The following is a 12,950-nucleotide window of genomic DNA, read 5'->3' on the forward strand; positions in this document are numbered from 1 at the left end:
CAACAAACTTTGATCTGATACTAGAGGTGTGTCTGAAGGTTACATTGTATCAAATCAAAGATGACCTTAGTTTTAGCTGGAAACCATGTGTAAGTGTGGTTGTAGTTTTAGCTGAATGCATAACACAGTTGAGGAAACACTGTATGTTGTACAAAGGTCGTCATCAGTATCATCTTCATCATCATCTTCCTCCTCCTTCCCCCTCGTGTCTCTGCTCCATCTCACGATTCTTCGGGCCTCCCCCTCCATCGCTCTGACAGCTTCCCAACACCAAAGAGGTAAACAACGAGTCGCCTTGGCGTTCAGGTTAGGTTTGTAGACAAGTTTCAAGCTTCTCAGGCAGCGTGGGATGTTTCCACAGCACCTTTTAGGCCACACGTATTTCAACCTTTGGAAAGTTTTTTTCCAAAATTAATGGAGTCAATATGTTCATATTATCATATTCATAATTAGCTGAGAAAAACAAACTCATATTTTAAAGCATTTTTCAACAAAATGGAGACATTTAGTTTCATGGCCACAGCAGAAGCAGGTCTCTACCTGCAGCTTAGTCTAATAACTGCATCCGTTCCATACAGTTTACCTGTAGTGTCTCCATAGATGTCACAGTATTATATAGGATACAATTTATGGAGCAGCTTGTGTATTAAGTGTTTTCCTGTTTTACAGCTCTTCACCACTAAGGCTCAGAGTTTGCTGCTGATGACGTCTGTGGCCATGCCCGTCTTCAGTAAGAAGAAGGAGACGGTCAGTGTGAGCTCTTACACATCAATTATCAGGTTTCTGATAATTGTGAAGAGTCTGAGGCTGAATTGCTGTTACATGTACTGAGCTTCTTTCCTTCACAAGTCTACACTCTGTGTGATATAATGGGACTGTAGTTGTGACCTTTGACCCTGTCTCTCCAGCTGTCCCATGGGATCCTGCTCGGCGTGGTAGGCACAGACATCCCCCTGATGGAGGTGATGAAACTGGCACCCAGATACATGGTGAGCTCAGACCCAGCACATGTAGTCTCTGTTTAAGATTTAACTTGATTAAAACATTTCAATCTCTGCAGCTTGGAGCTCATGGCTACGCCTTCCTCCTCAATAACAACGGATACATCCTGGCTCACCCCGACCTTCGACCTTTGGTGAGCTTTTTTGTAGTGCAGGTTAAATACAAATCCAGTTGCTCTAATTTTAGCAGCGGATCTGATTTACTAGATCTAAATTTAAATAATGCACTGTAGCAGATGTCCTGAAGGGTACATTAGAGGCAAAGCTATTAAGTATTTATTAGGACACTTGTACAGTGTTTCAGTACTAACACAGACTCACTAACAGTCTCCTCTGTATCACAGTATAAAGATGGAAAGAAACTGAAGCCCAAGCCAAACTACAACAGTGTGGATCTGTCTGAGGTGGAGTGGGAGGATACAGAGGAGATGGTAAACACACACACACACACACACACACACACACACACTCCAGACGGAATCATTATCGTTGTCAGATACCGCTCGATGAATCTCAGAGCGCTGAGTTCGGGAAAGTCAAAGTCAGACAGTGTTAAATAAAACTCTTCACATCTTCCAGTCTAACGTCTTCCTCTGCTTCCAGCTGAGAACAGCCATGGTGAAAGGAGAGACGGGCAGCTTAAGTCTGAGCATCAGAGCTTCAGTGGATAAAGGGGTGAGGAGTCAGTCAACATGTAAATTCATTGAAGTTGTTTTGACCTTGACACGAGGTAAAACCGATGATGCCGAGCTGCCTTTAATTTCTTTATTGCGATGTCATACTAGAGTCAGGATGTGTCACAACAGACAGCTGCTAAATAAAACAATGAAGGATACAACAGACAGCTGTACTTCATGCTCTGAAGAAGATGCGTTTAAAAACAGATTTACTCTTTGCTTTTTATTTGAGACCTGATGTGTGGCTGAGATGTGAACACTCTGCTAACCGTCCTCTCAACAGAAACGACCCTTGTACCTGGTCAACGATTACTTTTACACTAACATCGATGACACACCCTTCAGGTTAGTGTTTTTAAGAAACTGAAAATATATGTGTGCAGCTTGGTTTTAAAAACAAAATGTTCCCAACAAAGCTAACAGGAGATTTGCCTTTGTATTAAGGTTCAGTCAAATGACAAAGATAATCAGTTTTATCATTTATACTGTCAGTTACCTGCTACTTAAATGAACCTCAACACCTGACTGAGACTCAGTCCGTTTGAGTGGGCTCATTCCTGTCTTTATGGGTTCTGTCTCTTTGAAACGCTGAGTTGTACCTGAGGGGTTGGACCACTAGATGGCAGCAGGTGAATATTCAGACGTCACCTTCTTACCTCGTCCCTGTCTCTGCAGCTTCGGCATGGCGCTGGCAAGGGGTCATGGAAAGCTGATGTTCATAGGGAACGTGTCTGTGGAGGAAGGTGGGTGTCCCTCAAACGCTGCATGAATAAATGTCTGCATCAGCATTAGACTCAAAATTAATTTTACTCATGCAACCACATCCCCCAGTTTCAGCGAACCTACATTTTACCTGATTCCTTGTTGCTGAACATTTTTGCTCGTCTCCTTTAAGTGTGAAGCACTTTGAGTGTTTTTATGCCAAAGTTGTTATAAGTGTTGTAAAACATAAACAGAACCAATCTTTAAATGATCCTACAGCTGAATCAACACCTTGGTGTCAGTTTTACGATGGTGTAACCTGATATAGTGCCGACTGGCATTGGTCTTATAGCCGTGCTGCAGATTCAGCTGCTGTAATTCATGCGCTTGGTGTTTATGCGGCAACGAGCAGCTCGACCCCTTACACTGAATCTGTGTGCCTTCGTTTACCCCCCTCCTCCGCAGGGCTGCATGACCTCACCTCCCCAGACCTCAGCATCGCCACAGAGTGGTACGTCACTTCCACACACGGCCTGACACAGATCCACAGAGATGAGGAGACGTTGTTTCTCCCAAACTTTATTACTACAACAAAGAGAAAACATCATGTTCTTTTGAATCTCTTTGTCGTAATTCAAGCCTCTCTCCCTCAGGACTTACTGTGAGACCGATATCGACCCTGCTCACCGAAAATACACACAGCTTCAGGCTGCCATCCGCTACCTGCTGGGGAAGGAGCCTGACCTTGAATGTATGGCTTCCTTTTTCACTACATTTCTCCTAGCGCTGGGACATGTCAGCCTTTGAGACACGACCGTCTGTTACTCAGGTGATGAGGTGTTGCTGCAGCAGACCCTGTTTGATGCTGTAGTGACGGCTCCGCTGGAGGCCTATTGGAACGCCCTGTTGCTCAGTGACAGGTACAGTAGAGTGTGATGCATTCAGGGTTTAGATTTGACCACTCAAACTACAGGTGCGTCTGGGCATTTTTATGGGCACATTTCCCAGTTTTAGTCTGGTTAGAACAAATATCGAGACCTACTGTAAACGTATTTAACAAAAAACTCTGTGTAGAATAGGACATTGTTCATAAAAAATGATGCAAATAGCACTAGTAAGTGTTTTTTGGCTGTGTCTGTTTTGCTCTGCAGGGTGGAGCCGGGGGTTGAGACGGCCTTCCTCGGGACTCGGTCTGGCCTGATGAGGGTTCTGAAATATGCAGGAGTGGAAAGCAGAGTGGCGAAGTAAGGTTCAGTCCAGCGAGTCAAACAGTGTCAGTGTAGAGGGTGAAGCGTGACTGGCTCAGGTCAGGTCCAGACCAGGTCTGGCAGAGACCTGGTCTTGGTCTACCGTAGGTGAACTACAGCCCAGTAATGTTGGCCGTGTTCATAGTCAAGCCTCAGGTTTGTTTCTGTGTCTTAGAGATGAAACCATTGTTGAACTTATCCTTTGCAGGAAGTTCCTGTCTCCAACTGATAAAGACAACCTGTTCACCATCGATCACTTCCCTCTCTGGTACCGACTGGCTGTAGAAAACACTCCTGGGAAGTTCTACTACTACCCCGTCAACGACAAGGGTCAGACTCCATGCCTCTTCTAAGCACAACAAAAACCTTTTCATTAAAAATGCCTGATAAGCTAAATGTTGTAATAATAGTAATACTTGCCTTTGTCTCAGCAGGCGTGAAGTACGTCATAGCATCGACAGCAGTTACGGTGACATCTGAAGGAAAGACGGCCATGGCTGGAGGTGAGTTCTCCTTGGTCTCTGTCAGGACTCTGATGTGACCTGTGCTCCATCTGTGATGTTGTATGTTGCTGTTTTAAAATCAGTTTTTGAATCCCAGTATTTAAACATCTCACTTGTTTGCTTCTAACACTGGGAAAAACACTACACTACTACTATACTCAGAAGTAGATGAGTTTGGAGGTGATGCAATATTCCTGGAACAGTGGATGTTTCTTCTGTCAAATAATGATGATTATATGCCAGTGAAGCGCTATGATTGCACAAGTGTTGTGGTTCTGCAGTAATGGGTTTCCAGAGAAACTGAAGTCTGGGTCTTTCTTAAACACCAGTGTGCTCTCCCCTGTTGTTGCACCGCCCGGTTCTGTGACCAGGACTGAGTTTGTCGTCATGTCAGTCGTTTTGAAAAAGAAGAAATTAGCAGTTTACATAAATATTAGAGTTTATTGTCTTTAACATAACAGTCCTTGAGTTAAATTACATACACAGCTAAATGTGCTTATCACAGAAATATGGATAAAATCTAAACACATGGATGTTTATAGTGTCTATGTGGACTCTGCTTGAGTTTTTTGTGCTGATTTAGAAGCTGCTGCAGCTCAAAGCTTGCCCTCCAGGTGGCAGCATTGCTCTACAGTCTGAGCGCATCTAAGTCATGAAGCATCAAGTAGCTTTTTACCTGATGGCAGTAGGACAGGGGTACACGTCAAAGTCTCTGTTATTTGTAGGGAATTTAACAATGGAGCGTCCTAATTGAAGTGCAAGGAATCGTTTCTAACAATGAAGATGAACATAAGAAAAGGAAACATTTCACATGTTTGTACTTTTGAAGCTTGTTGGGCAAACTTAGGCAAGACAAAGACAGATACTTTAAGATAAATAATAACAACCAATGAAACACAGATAAAAGGAAGTCAAGGTGCAGAAGTGCCAAACAGCAGCTCAAAGGAGTTTAAAAGCTGGCTGAGAAATGCAGCGCGGGGAATAACAATTCACAGAGCTTCCATATATTAAAGGAAGTGCTGCAGCATCTCAGTTTCACTGAATCCCATCCGGTCCATTAGCTGTACAATCAGTCCCCGCCCAGAGATTTACAGCCCAGTTGCAGAGCTGCAGGGTTTTCCTCTCCACATGTCGTCTCATCAGCGATGAGAGGCGCTGAAGTAGCCTCGGGTCCCGTCGGGATCTAGCATCTGTACAAAGCCGCGTGTCAGAAGCTGCTGATTCGGTAGCCGTGCACCGTCCCACAGGCCTCCTTTGGCGGCGACTTCTCCGCTGAGGTCGGGGACATTTGCCCGTCTTCCATGTCTGTCTCGGCTCCGGACTCGGCCATCAGAGGTGGGCCGCGGCGCTTCATCTGCCGCTGGTACCGCGCCATCAGCGAGGCGTAGATGCAGCCATAAGTGGCGGCCACCACCATCATGACGCACACCGTGCCACACACCACGCCTGCCACGATCTGCGTGCCGTGCGCCCGGCGCACGCTCAGGGGGCGGTAGCGGTAGCGCACGCAGTCCTCGTTGCTGTTGATGCGGCCGGGCGGGCACGGCGGCCGGGTGGCGTAGCCCGGCACGCCGTCCCTGGAGATGCCGTGCAGGCAGTAGCTGAACATCTCCACCGGCACGCTGCGCATGTCTCTGCCCTTCAAATCCTTTGGGAGACTGCACTGCATCGCATCTACCTGCCCATCTACGAGAGACAGAGGGGAAACAAAAGGAAGGGAGGGGAAAGATAAAGTGCAGTGAAGGAGGATGAAGGAATTAGAGAGATGGCCGTCATTATGATCTCAGACGTCCATCCATGCTGCAGAGCAGAGATTCATTGGTTTCGGTTAGAAGGATAATAAACTAATTTGCTCCAGAACAACTATCAGCTTTAAGATGTGTAGAAGCCAATGGCCCTGCTCACCCCTGTAAATCAACCACTCTATCCAGTGCTTGAAGTCCCTCAGCTTGCAGTCGCACTCCCAGGGGTTTCCTGCCAGCTGCAGATGCTGCAGCTCCACCAGCGGCTCAAAGGTGACTCTGTCCAGGGCCACCAGCCGGTTGTTGGCCAGGGACAACCAGACGAGCCTCTGCAGCCCATCCAGCAGACCCTTGGGCACCCACAGGAGGCCGTTGAAGGACAGGTCGAGCCCTCGTAAGCGCCACAGCCCCTTAAAAACGTCCTTGCTCAGGCCAATGGTGCCTTTATTTCCACTGAAGCTCCGTAGGGCCTCGGTGCTGTTGTTTGGGTCAGATGTCGCCAGACGTAGCCCGAAGTAGTTAGCAGAGAGGTTGAGCCAGTGCAGACCGCTCAGGCCGGAGAACGCTCCGGGCTGTAGTGAGGACAAGTGGTTGTGGGAAAGGTCCAACAGCTCCAGGCTGCTGAGGTTGGACAGGTCCGCTCTGCCCAAAGAGGAGATGTTGTTGTGGGGGAGACGGAGGATCAGGGTGCCCTGGTCTAGTGACAGGATGGGCGTCAGGGAGAGGAGCCCAGCAGCAGGACACTCCGTGGTGTTACCGTAGCAAGTGCAAAGACCAGGACAGCTGTGGACAGAACCCAGCGGTCCCAACAGAACCAACACCAGACTGGACAGGCCTGCGCAGACTGGGGGAAAACATGACGTGAAAACCTCACATGTCTCTGCAGGGATTGTTGCACAAGGACAGCATCAATTAAATCCCTCCAGTGTAATGATGAGGAGGACGTGTTCAGACTCACCCAGACTCTCCAGATGGGTTCGTCCATACTGGTCCTGATTCTTCATGTCTGACTCCAGAACGGCTTCAGGCTGGCATCCGTCTGTGGAGCGGGTCCTGAGAAGGAGACGGGACGTAACCTGTGTTTGAGATTTGCATCGTTGCATTCTGTTACGTAGATTTTACACCACGACGCTACTTCTTTTAAAGAATACTACTGGTTATTGGTGGATTTCTACACATTTTGACTGATTGCTTATATTCCTTTTAAACACTCAATCGTACTTCCAGTGTGATCTTGCACATTTGACCCAGAACCTTCTCAGACCCGACAGCCCATCGCGGGACACGTGTTGCAGCTGATGCCATGTTTGTTGACTGTGTGGTGCAGATTAAAAAGCAGCAGCAGCTTAGTCTTTGGCACCCGTGATTTACACTGTATTAGTATTACACGGCTGCGTTATGCTGTAACACACAGCATTTCTTTTGTCCTCAGCGGTTTCCATTCTCTCATGCTGAGAGAGAGAACACGAGTATCTTCTTGATGAAGTGGAATAATAATCCTCTGTCTTTAACCACCAACACCAACAGCAGAGGAAAAGTCGATGCCAACTTCTATCTTCCTGACGCCCACTCACAATTCCTGCAGCTACAGCTACACTGCAACATTAGCAATATTTTAATTTCTTATTCCTTAATTGGGTCATTTCCTTCTCTTCGTGTCGACTGTATGCATGAAGCTGTAGAAAAGGAGAAGTGCTGTCACTCCACCCTTCGCCTGTAGCTTCTACAAAGAGCTGGAGAAAGTCTGGCTCAAGGGCTTTCTTTTGTTGCAGGTCCTTTTGTTTCGTTGGCAGAACTGCCAGTCGCCGCTGCAGATGCAGGAGGCAGGATGCTGCCTTCAGGCCACAGCCCACTTCACAAATCAGGGGAAATTACAGTGCAGGTAGAACAAGGAGGACAAGTAGAGAGACAAACGCATCTGTGAGGAAAAGTCAGTGCTGTTCTACAAACCATGACGAGAACAGAAACTAGAAGATGGCGCCTCGGTTTTCACATCATATTAGTTTTGGAGCAGTGGAACGTGTAGACGTGTGGCTGATGAGTAGATATAAACTGATGGACGGTGTGGTGTTTGCCTCAGCTCAGACCACAGTGGGCTGTTGGGCTGTTGTGCGACAGCAGCGTGTGAGAGGATGAAGCGAGCCTTCATCAGACCCACGTGGACCCTGTGCTGCCCCTCACCCCCAAACCGTCTGCTGCCTCCAGCAACAGATGGGCATCAATCAACTTACAGAGAAGATTTCCAGTAAATCCTGCAGACGGAGACTCGTACTCGCAGCGCTACACACCTTCAGCACCCGCCGCGCAGCCTCCTCTGCATGAGTGTAGACAAAGAGACACAGCAAGCGCTAGCGTTGTGTCACTTTTTGTTTGTCAGGAGCCAAAGTCGCTGGCTGCTTGTCTGCAGGTCGTGTCTCCTGCTCATTCGGCCTCGTCTCTTTGAGCATGTCCTCCATGCTTTAAAGACATTACTGAGCAATGAGGCCGAGGATGTCACATGTGACTAGGATCCTTCTACACAGCTTCATACAGTTCTACCGAGCTTTCGAAGAAAATGTTTGACTCTGGGTTTCCTTTAAGAGTTAGAGCAGAATAGTCTGTGAAGCGACTGAGACTCGCTGTGTGTCATAATCTGGAGCTTGACTCGCTTGAGTCACTTTTATTTGCTTTGCATGTGATTCAGGAGAATGTAAGTGAAAACAGTGTTACGCAACACATCTATTGCTTTTCCTGCTGCTCAGTGCGACCGAGGCGTTTACTGTCTTAGCACCGTCTTCATTGGCTGCTAGACCGGCAGGTCTTTACGGCGCTTGTACTGATTCTCTCACCCACCAACTTCACTTCTCAATTCAATTCAATTCAATTTTATTTATATAGGGCCAAATCACAACAAAGTTATCTCAAGGCACTTGTACAAAGTGCCTTGAGATAAGTAAGGTCTTAAACCTTACTTTTACAAAGTAAGGTTTAAGACCTTACACAACTAAACCCAACAAATCCCACATACAACAAGCATTCATTATAAAATGATTAAAATGGACTTTCTTCTACTGTATGCCCCCTATAAATAGCTGCCTGTTCACAACCAAAGAATTTCCCCATAATGACTAATAAATTGTTATTGCAGCAGTATCAGTACCTCAAATAAGTTTCTTTACTGTAAACTGCACTAGTTGCTACTAGAAGTTACTGCAGAAGTTCCACTTTTCTTTGGGTAAATTATATTTAAATATAAAACCATGCCGTCCTCATGTTTGTACAGATGATTAGAAACAACAAAGCAGCTTTTCCTCTCCTAATTATCTTCGTCTATAACTCAGGTTGAAGTCCTGCTAAAGACGCTAAAGTCTGCTCCACCTGCAGTGCATGGCTCCGGTCCTCCTGGCTGCAGCCTGGTGCCCCGCTAGCTGCCTAATGGCCTCTGACAGGCAGCCTCTCCCGCCCCCATAGCTGCCCTTCTTCTCCAAACAGCCTGAGAACGAGGCATTCGGTCCAAAAGGCAGAGAGCGCAAACACTGCAGCAGGACGAGCGAGTAAACAGTGAGCAGCGAGTGCACCCCGAAACACACACAGACTCACTCCCCAGGCTTTTAGACCCTGAGAAGCTCAGATGTGCACTACACGGCCAGAAGCGCTGCACATAGACACAGTCATCCCTGCACTATGTAGCGTTTGAGCGTCTGATCCATCAGTGGATATTCAGCAAACTCTGCTGCTCCTCTGGGCTGCAGTCATGTGATTCCAGGCAGGAATTTCCTCCATTCAGCCACAGGAGCGTTAGTGATGTCAGTGATGTTCAGTCATGGTGCTGGTGTAGCTTCAGGTGTTTGATGGGATGAGCTCTGTGCTTTATGCAGACCAGTCACTTCCTCTCTCCCTAAACTGGAAAAACTTGGATGTTTTTTTTAAGTGGCAACAAACCGACAAAACTGTCGCCGTATCATTGTCTCGAAAAAAATAAAACTAGATCAGCAAATAATTAAGTGATTTTTATAGATCATAAAAGATGTGAAGATCACATGTTAAGCTCTGAAGATGTTCTTTTCACTTGTTTCGTTAATGAACCCAACATTTCTTTGAGAACAGCCTTCTTCAAGTAGCTAGCGTTCCCTGAGTGACACGGGTTCTGCTGATGGAAATGTGAACCACAAACATGTAAATGTTCATGTTTGAACATTTGAATACATCTTGAATAGAGCAAAGTCAAAGTGTGTTTACACGGTGTCAGCTCTGTACTTCTGGCTACACAAGGCTAAAACACACACTCCTTTTTCAGAGGCAAGTGTACACACACACTCATCGCTCACCATCTGCTCTGCCGCTTCAGCCTCCAATCGGAGAGATCGAGATGAGAAGCTGGTCTTTTTCTGCTTCATCTGCTGCTTTTGGGGGTGAAAAAGCTAAAAATCCCCATTTAGCTTTAAAATCAGAATTGTTTGTGGAGAGGAACTGTTTCCAACTCAAAGCTCCAGATTCCGCTTGAAACCAAATCTTGAGTTGAAGCTGGACTGTAGTTGTTATCTGGCTCAAATGCTGTTCATCACCACAAACGCCCTTTCGTCCTCATCGCTGCTCTGTCGGCTTCCTCTGGTCGCCTCAGAGCTCCGTCCAACACATCCAGCTCACCGACTGAGGGCGAGAGAGCCTGTGTGTGTGTGGGAGAGAGAGAGCAAGACGAGCCACATGCTGCCGCTAATGGTGTGTGTGCCGAAGCCCTCGTCCTGAGTGTGTAATGTGCATTAAAGCAGTTTGACAGAAATAGCAACAGCAGCATGTGTTGCAGCTGCAGGCTGAGCTCTGCATGAATGAAGCAAGAGATTAAAGGAGAGGCTGCAGCATGTAGCGTTCCTTTAGAACAAAGAATTCAGCATGAAAGACGGATTAGGAAATGAAATTTTCATTGTAGGTTGTGGGAGGACATGGAGAGGATGGAACTGGTCTGTTTAACCCCCTGAAGATACACGTGATATGAACCTCCTCTGCTGCCGCTTCGTGGTGTAACTCGGCCACTGCAGCTGCATTTCCTTTTCATTGTGGGCTCCACTGATGCTGAAATGAGTGGAGCTCATCCATGTTTCAAAAGACAGAATGCTGCATAAGCATGTTATGGGTCAGTGCTGAGCATCTGGTGGGAAAAGGTTCCAGTTGAGTTCGGCTCAGGAAGCGACAGCTCACAGAAACTGACCCCAGTCCTTGTGTGAGCTGCTTTTCATATTTGCCTGACACTGAGGTCTAGTTCGTCCAAATCAGCTTAGGCTGCAATGTTTTTCTGTCTTTGCCTCTGTCTCCTAGTTGTTGAGAGTCCCAGTCCTCCCTTTCTCTGTCTGTCGTTCCATGTAAATCTTTAAAAGTACCACAAGCTTCAGTTAAATGAAACCTCAATAATTTAAACAAACAGGGCTCACACTGGATAAACTGTGCATTTGTTTGGGAGTATTTTCAGACGTGGACTATTTTTGGCTGTACGATGATTTTTGAAACTGCGACAAATGAACCAGTGTCGACGTTCATGGCGATGAATCCATCAGCGCAGAGCAGGTCTGTGTTTAAAGGTTGTGACCATGAGACACACGCTTGTGTTTGGAAGCACTCCGTGTTGGTTTTAGGCTTTTCATGAGATTCGTTGACAATGCGACATATATATAGAATGTCTGTCTTATCCTTTAATCCTCTATCTGTGGAAGCTGGAGCAAACTAAAAACCAGACCCTGCGAGCGGAAGAGAAGGAATATTTACAGGCCCAATATGACAGAGCCTCCGCAGTAATCCTCAACTTGAACTAATCCTCTTCAATCATCACTGATATTGATTCACTTTCACTTTATTATTGTTTGCATGTCAAATGCAAATAAAGACAATTCCAGAATGTTCCTGTGTTCCAGAAGTGATGTCTTTGTTCTTTTTTTACCTTTTTTTTTTAATCAGTTTCAAAACTGCATCTATGACATCAGCATGGTGGTGAAGGAGTCCGGGGCTGGATCAGAACCTTCTGTCACAATTGACAAGCAGAAGTTCGGTCCAGTACCAAAATAAAAGAATATATAATATATCATAGAGGTATGAAACATAAATATGTGATATAACAGAACCTGAAGTGGGAGAAACATTTGTTGTTGTGTATTAGAATATGAGACGTGGAGCCGTCCCTACAGACTCCAGCAGAAGCGGTGCAGCTGCAGTGCTGAAGGGCGGCGATAAGGACACTGCTGACAGGAAAGAAGGAAAAAGAAGGAAGGGAACAGCAGAGCAAAGTCGCTGACCACTGAGTCTGCAGAGAGGCTGTTCTACAGGATTGAAAGAGTGATGCCTTAAGAGGTTTAAAGGACCCAGAGGTCACAACTGGCTCTGAACACAAATGCAGCATCACATTTCTCCTCCCTCTTTAACAGCGCCGCTGCCTCTCAAGCCGCTCGGAGCTGTGTCCCACTTTAAATGGGACTAAACGGCTCTTTAGCTCCTCTCTGTGCTGCAGGATCCGGCCGCTCCTGGCGCCAAGGCAGCGCAAAACAATAGGTTCTACTGACCGTGTTGAGCTGAGCCTCTGTGGACCTGAGGTCCTGTTTCTGGGCCACGTGCAGTACCAGCCACAATGACAAGGTGGAACAGTGGGAATGCTCCTGTCTCACCTGCTCTTAATCCAAAGAGCGGCGTTTTGTTTTGCTGCAGCACCAGTGGAGATGCAGTCGATAACTGGAAGCTCAATAACAAGCAATAACCAGAAATAAAAGGTTTTACAGCTGCTCTGTTTCTCCAATAACACCAGGGCGCAATAAGCGCCGCGACGGGTCTCCTCATATCACTGTGTGTGTGTGTGTGTGTGTGTGTGTGTGTGTGTGTGTGTGTGTGTGTGTGTGTGTGTGTGTGTGTGTGTGTGTGTGTGTGTGTGTGTGTGTGTGTGTCTCTGTCTCCTGGTGCTGCTCAGTGGGATTTGTTGTGTTTTCTATATGCAGTCATTCAGATGTTGTGTTGTTGTAGTCTGTGAGGTCTGAAAACGTAGAGTTTAAGCTTCCTTTCGATTAATTCTGGTATTTATTGCTTTAACAGTGAATTGAATTGTATTGCATTTCTTCCCGGGGCC

General features: G+C 46.6%; 2 protein-coding genes across 11 annotated transcripts in view; one reads left to right on the plus strand and one right to left on the minus strand.

Moving 5' to 3' along the window:
* The window catches only part of LOC114857517 (voltage-dependent calcium channel subunit alpha-2/delta-4-like), a 54,863-nt gene that overhangs the window by 32,054 nt on the left and 9,859 nt on the right, over window positions 1-12,950 (plus strand). For 7 of the 9 annotated variants that reach the window (XM_055509885.1, XM_055509883.1, XM_055509884.1 and 4 more), the window contains 14 exons: window positions 261-278; window positions 670-747; window positions 909-989; window positions 1,061-1,135; window positions 1,346-1,432; window positions 1,605-1,676; window positions 1,962-2,023; window positions 2,354-2,421; window positions 2,846-2,891; window positions 3,034-3,131; window positions 3,210-3,300; window positions 3,532-3,624; window positions 3,836-3,957; window positions 4,062-4,130. In XM_055509885.1, the coding sequence (XP_055365860.1) occupies window positions 261-278; window positions 670-747; window positions 909-989; window positions 1,061-1,135; window positions 1,346-1,432; window positions 1,605-1,676; window positions 1,962-2,023; window positions 2,354-2,421; window positions 2,846-2,891; window positions 3,034-3,131; window positions 3,210-3,300; window positions 3,532-3,624; window positions 3,836-3,957; window positions 4,062-4,130 (1,060 nt within the window). The remainder of the gene's footprint in view (window positions 1-260; window positions 279-669; window positions 748-908; window positions 990-1,060; window positions 1,136-1,345; window positions 1,433-1,604; window positions 1,677-1,961; window positions 2,024-2,353; window positions 2,422-2,845; window positions 2,892-3,033; window positions 3,132-3,209; window positions 3,301-3,531; window positions 3,625-3,835; window positions 3,958-4,061; window positions 4,131-12,950) is intronic. The other 2 variants (XM_055509888.1, XM_055509881.1) reach the window with 1 other exon arrangement.
* Window positions 4,480-10,763, minus strand: LOC114857537 (leucine-rich repeat and transmembrane domain-containing protein 2-like). 2 transcript variants are annotated; one of them, XM_041071040.2, is made up of 4 exons: window positions 10,180-10,763; window positions 6,831-6,948; window positions 6,036-6,716; window positions 4,480-5,816 (listed from the first exon to the last, which is right to left on the minus strand). In XM_041071040.2, the coding sequence occupies exons 1-4, from the start codon at window positions 10,246-10,248 to the stop codon at window positions 5,338-5,340; spliced, it is 1,347 nt and encodes a 448-aa protein (XP_040926974.2). In that variant the 5' UTR covers window positions 10,249-10,763; the 3' UTR covers window positions 4,480-5,337. The 2 variants fall into 2 exon arrangements, with proteins under 2 accessions (XP_040926974.2, XP_029009946.1); XM_029154113.3 differs by having other exon boundaries at window positions 4,487-5,816; window positions 6,831-6,925; window positions 10,180-10,762.

The sequence above is a fragment of the Betta splendens genome, chromosome 6 (genome assembly GCF_900634795.4).
Source record: "Betta splendens chromosome 6, fBetSpl5.4, whole genome shotgun sequence".
NCBI classification, from domain to species: domain Eukaryota; kingdom Metazoa; phylum Chordata; class Actinopteri; order Anabantiformes; family Osphronemidae; genus Betta; species Betta splendens.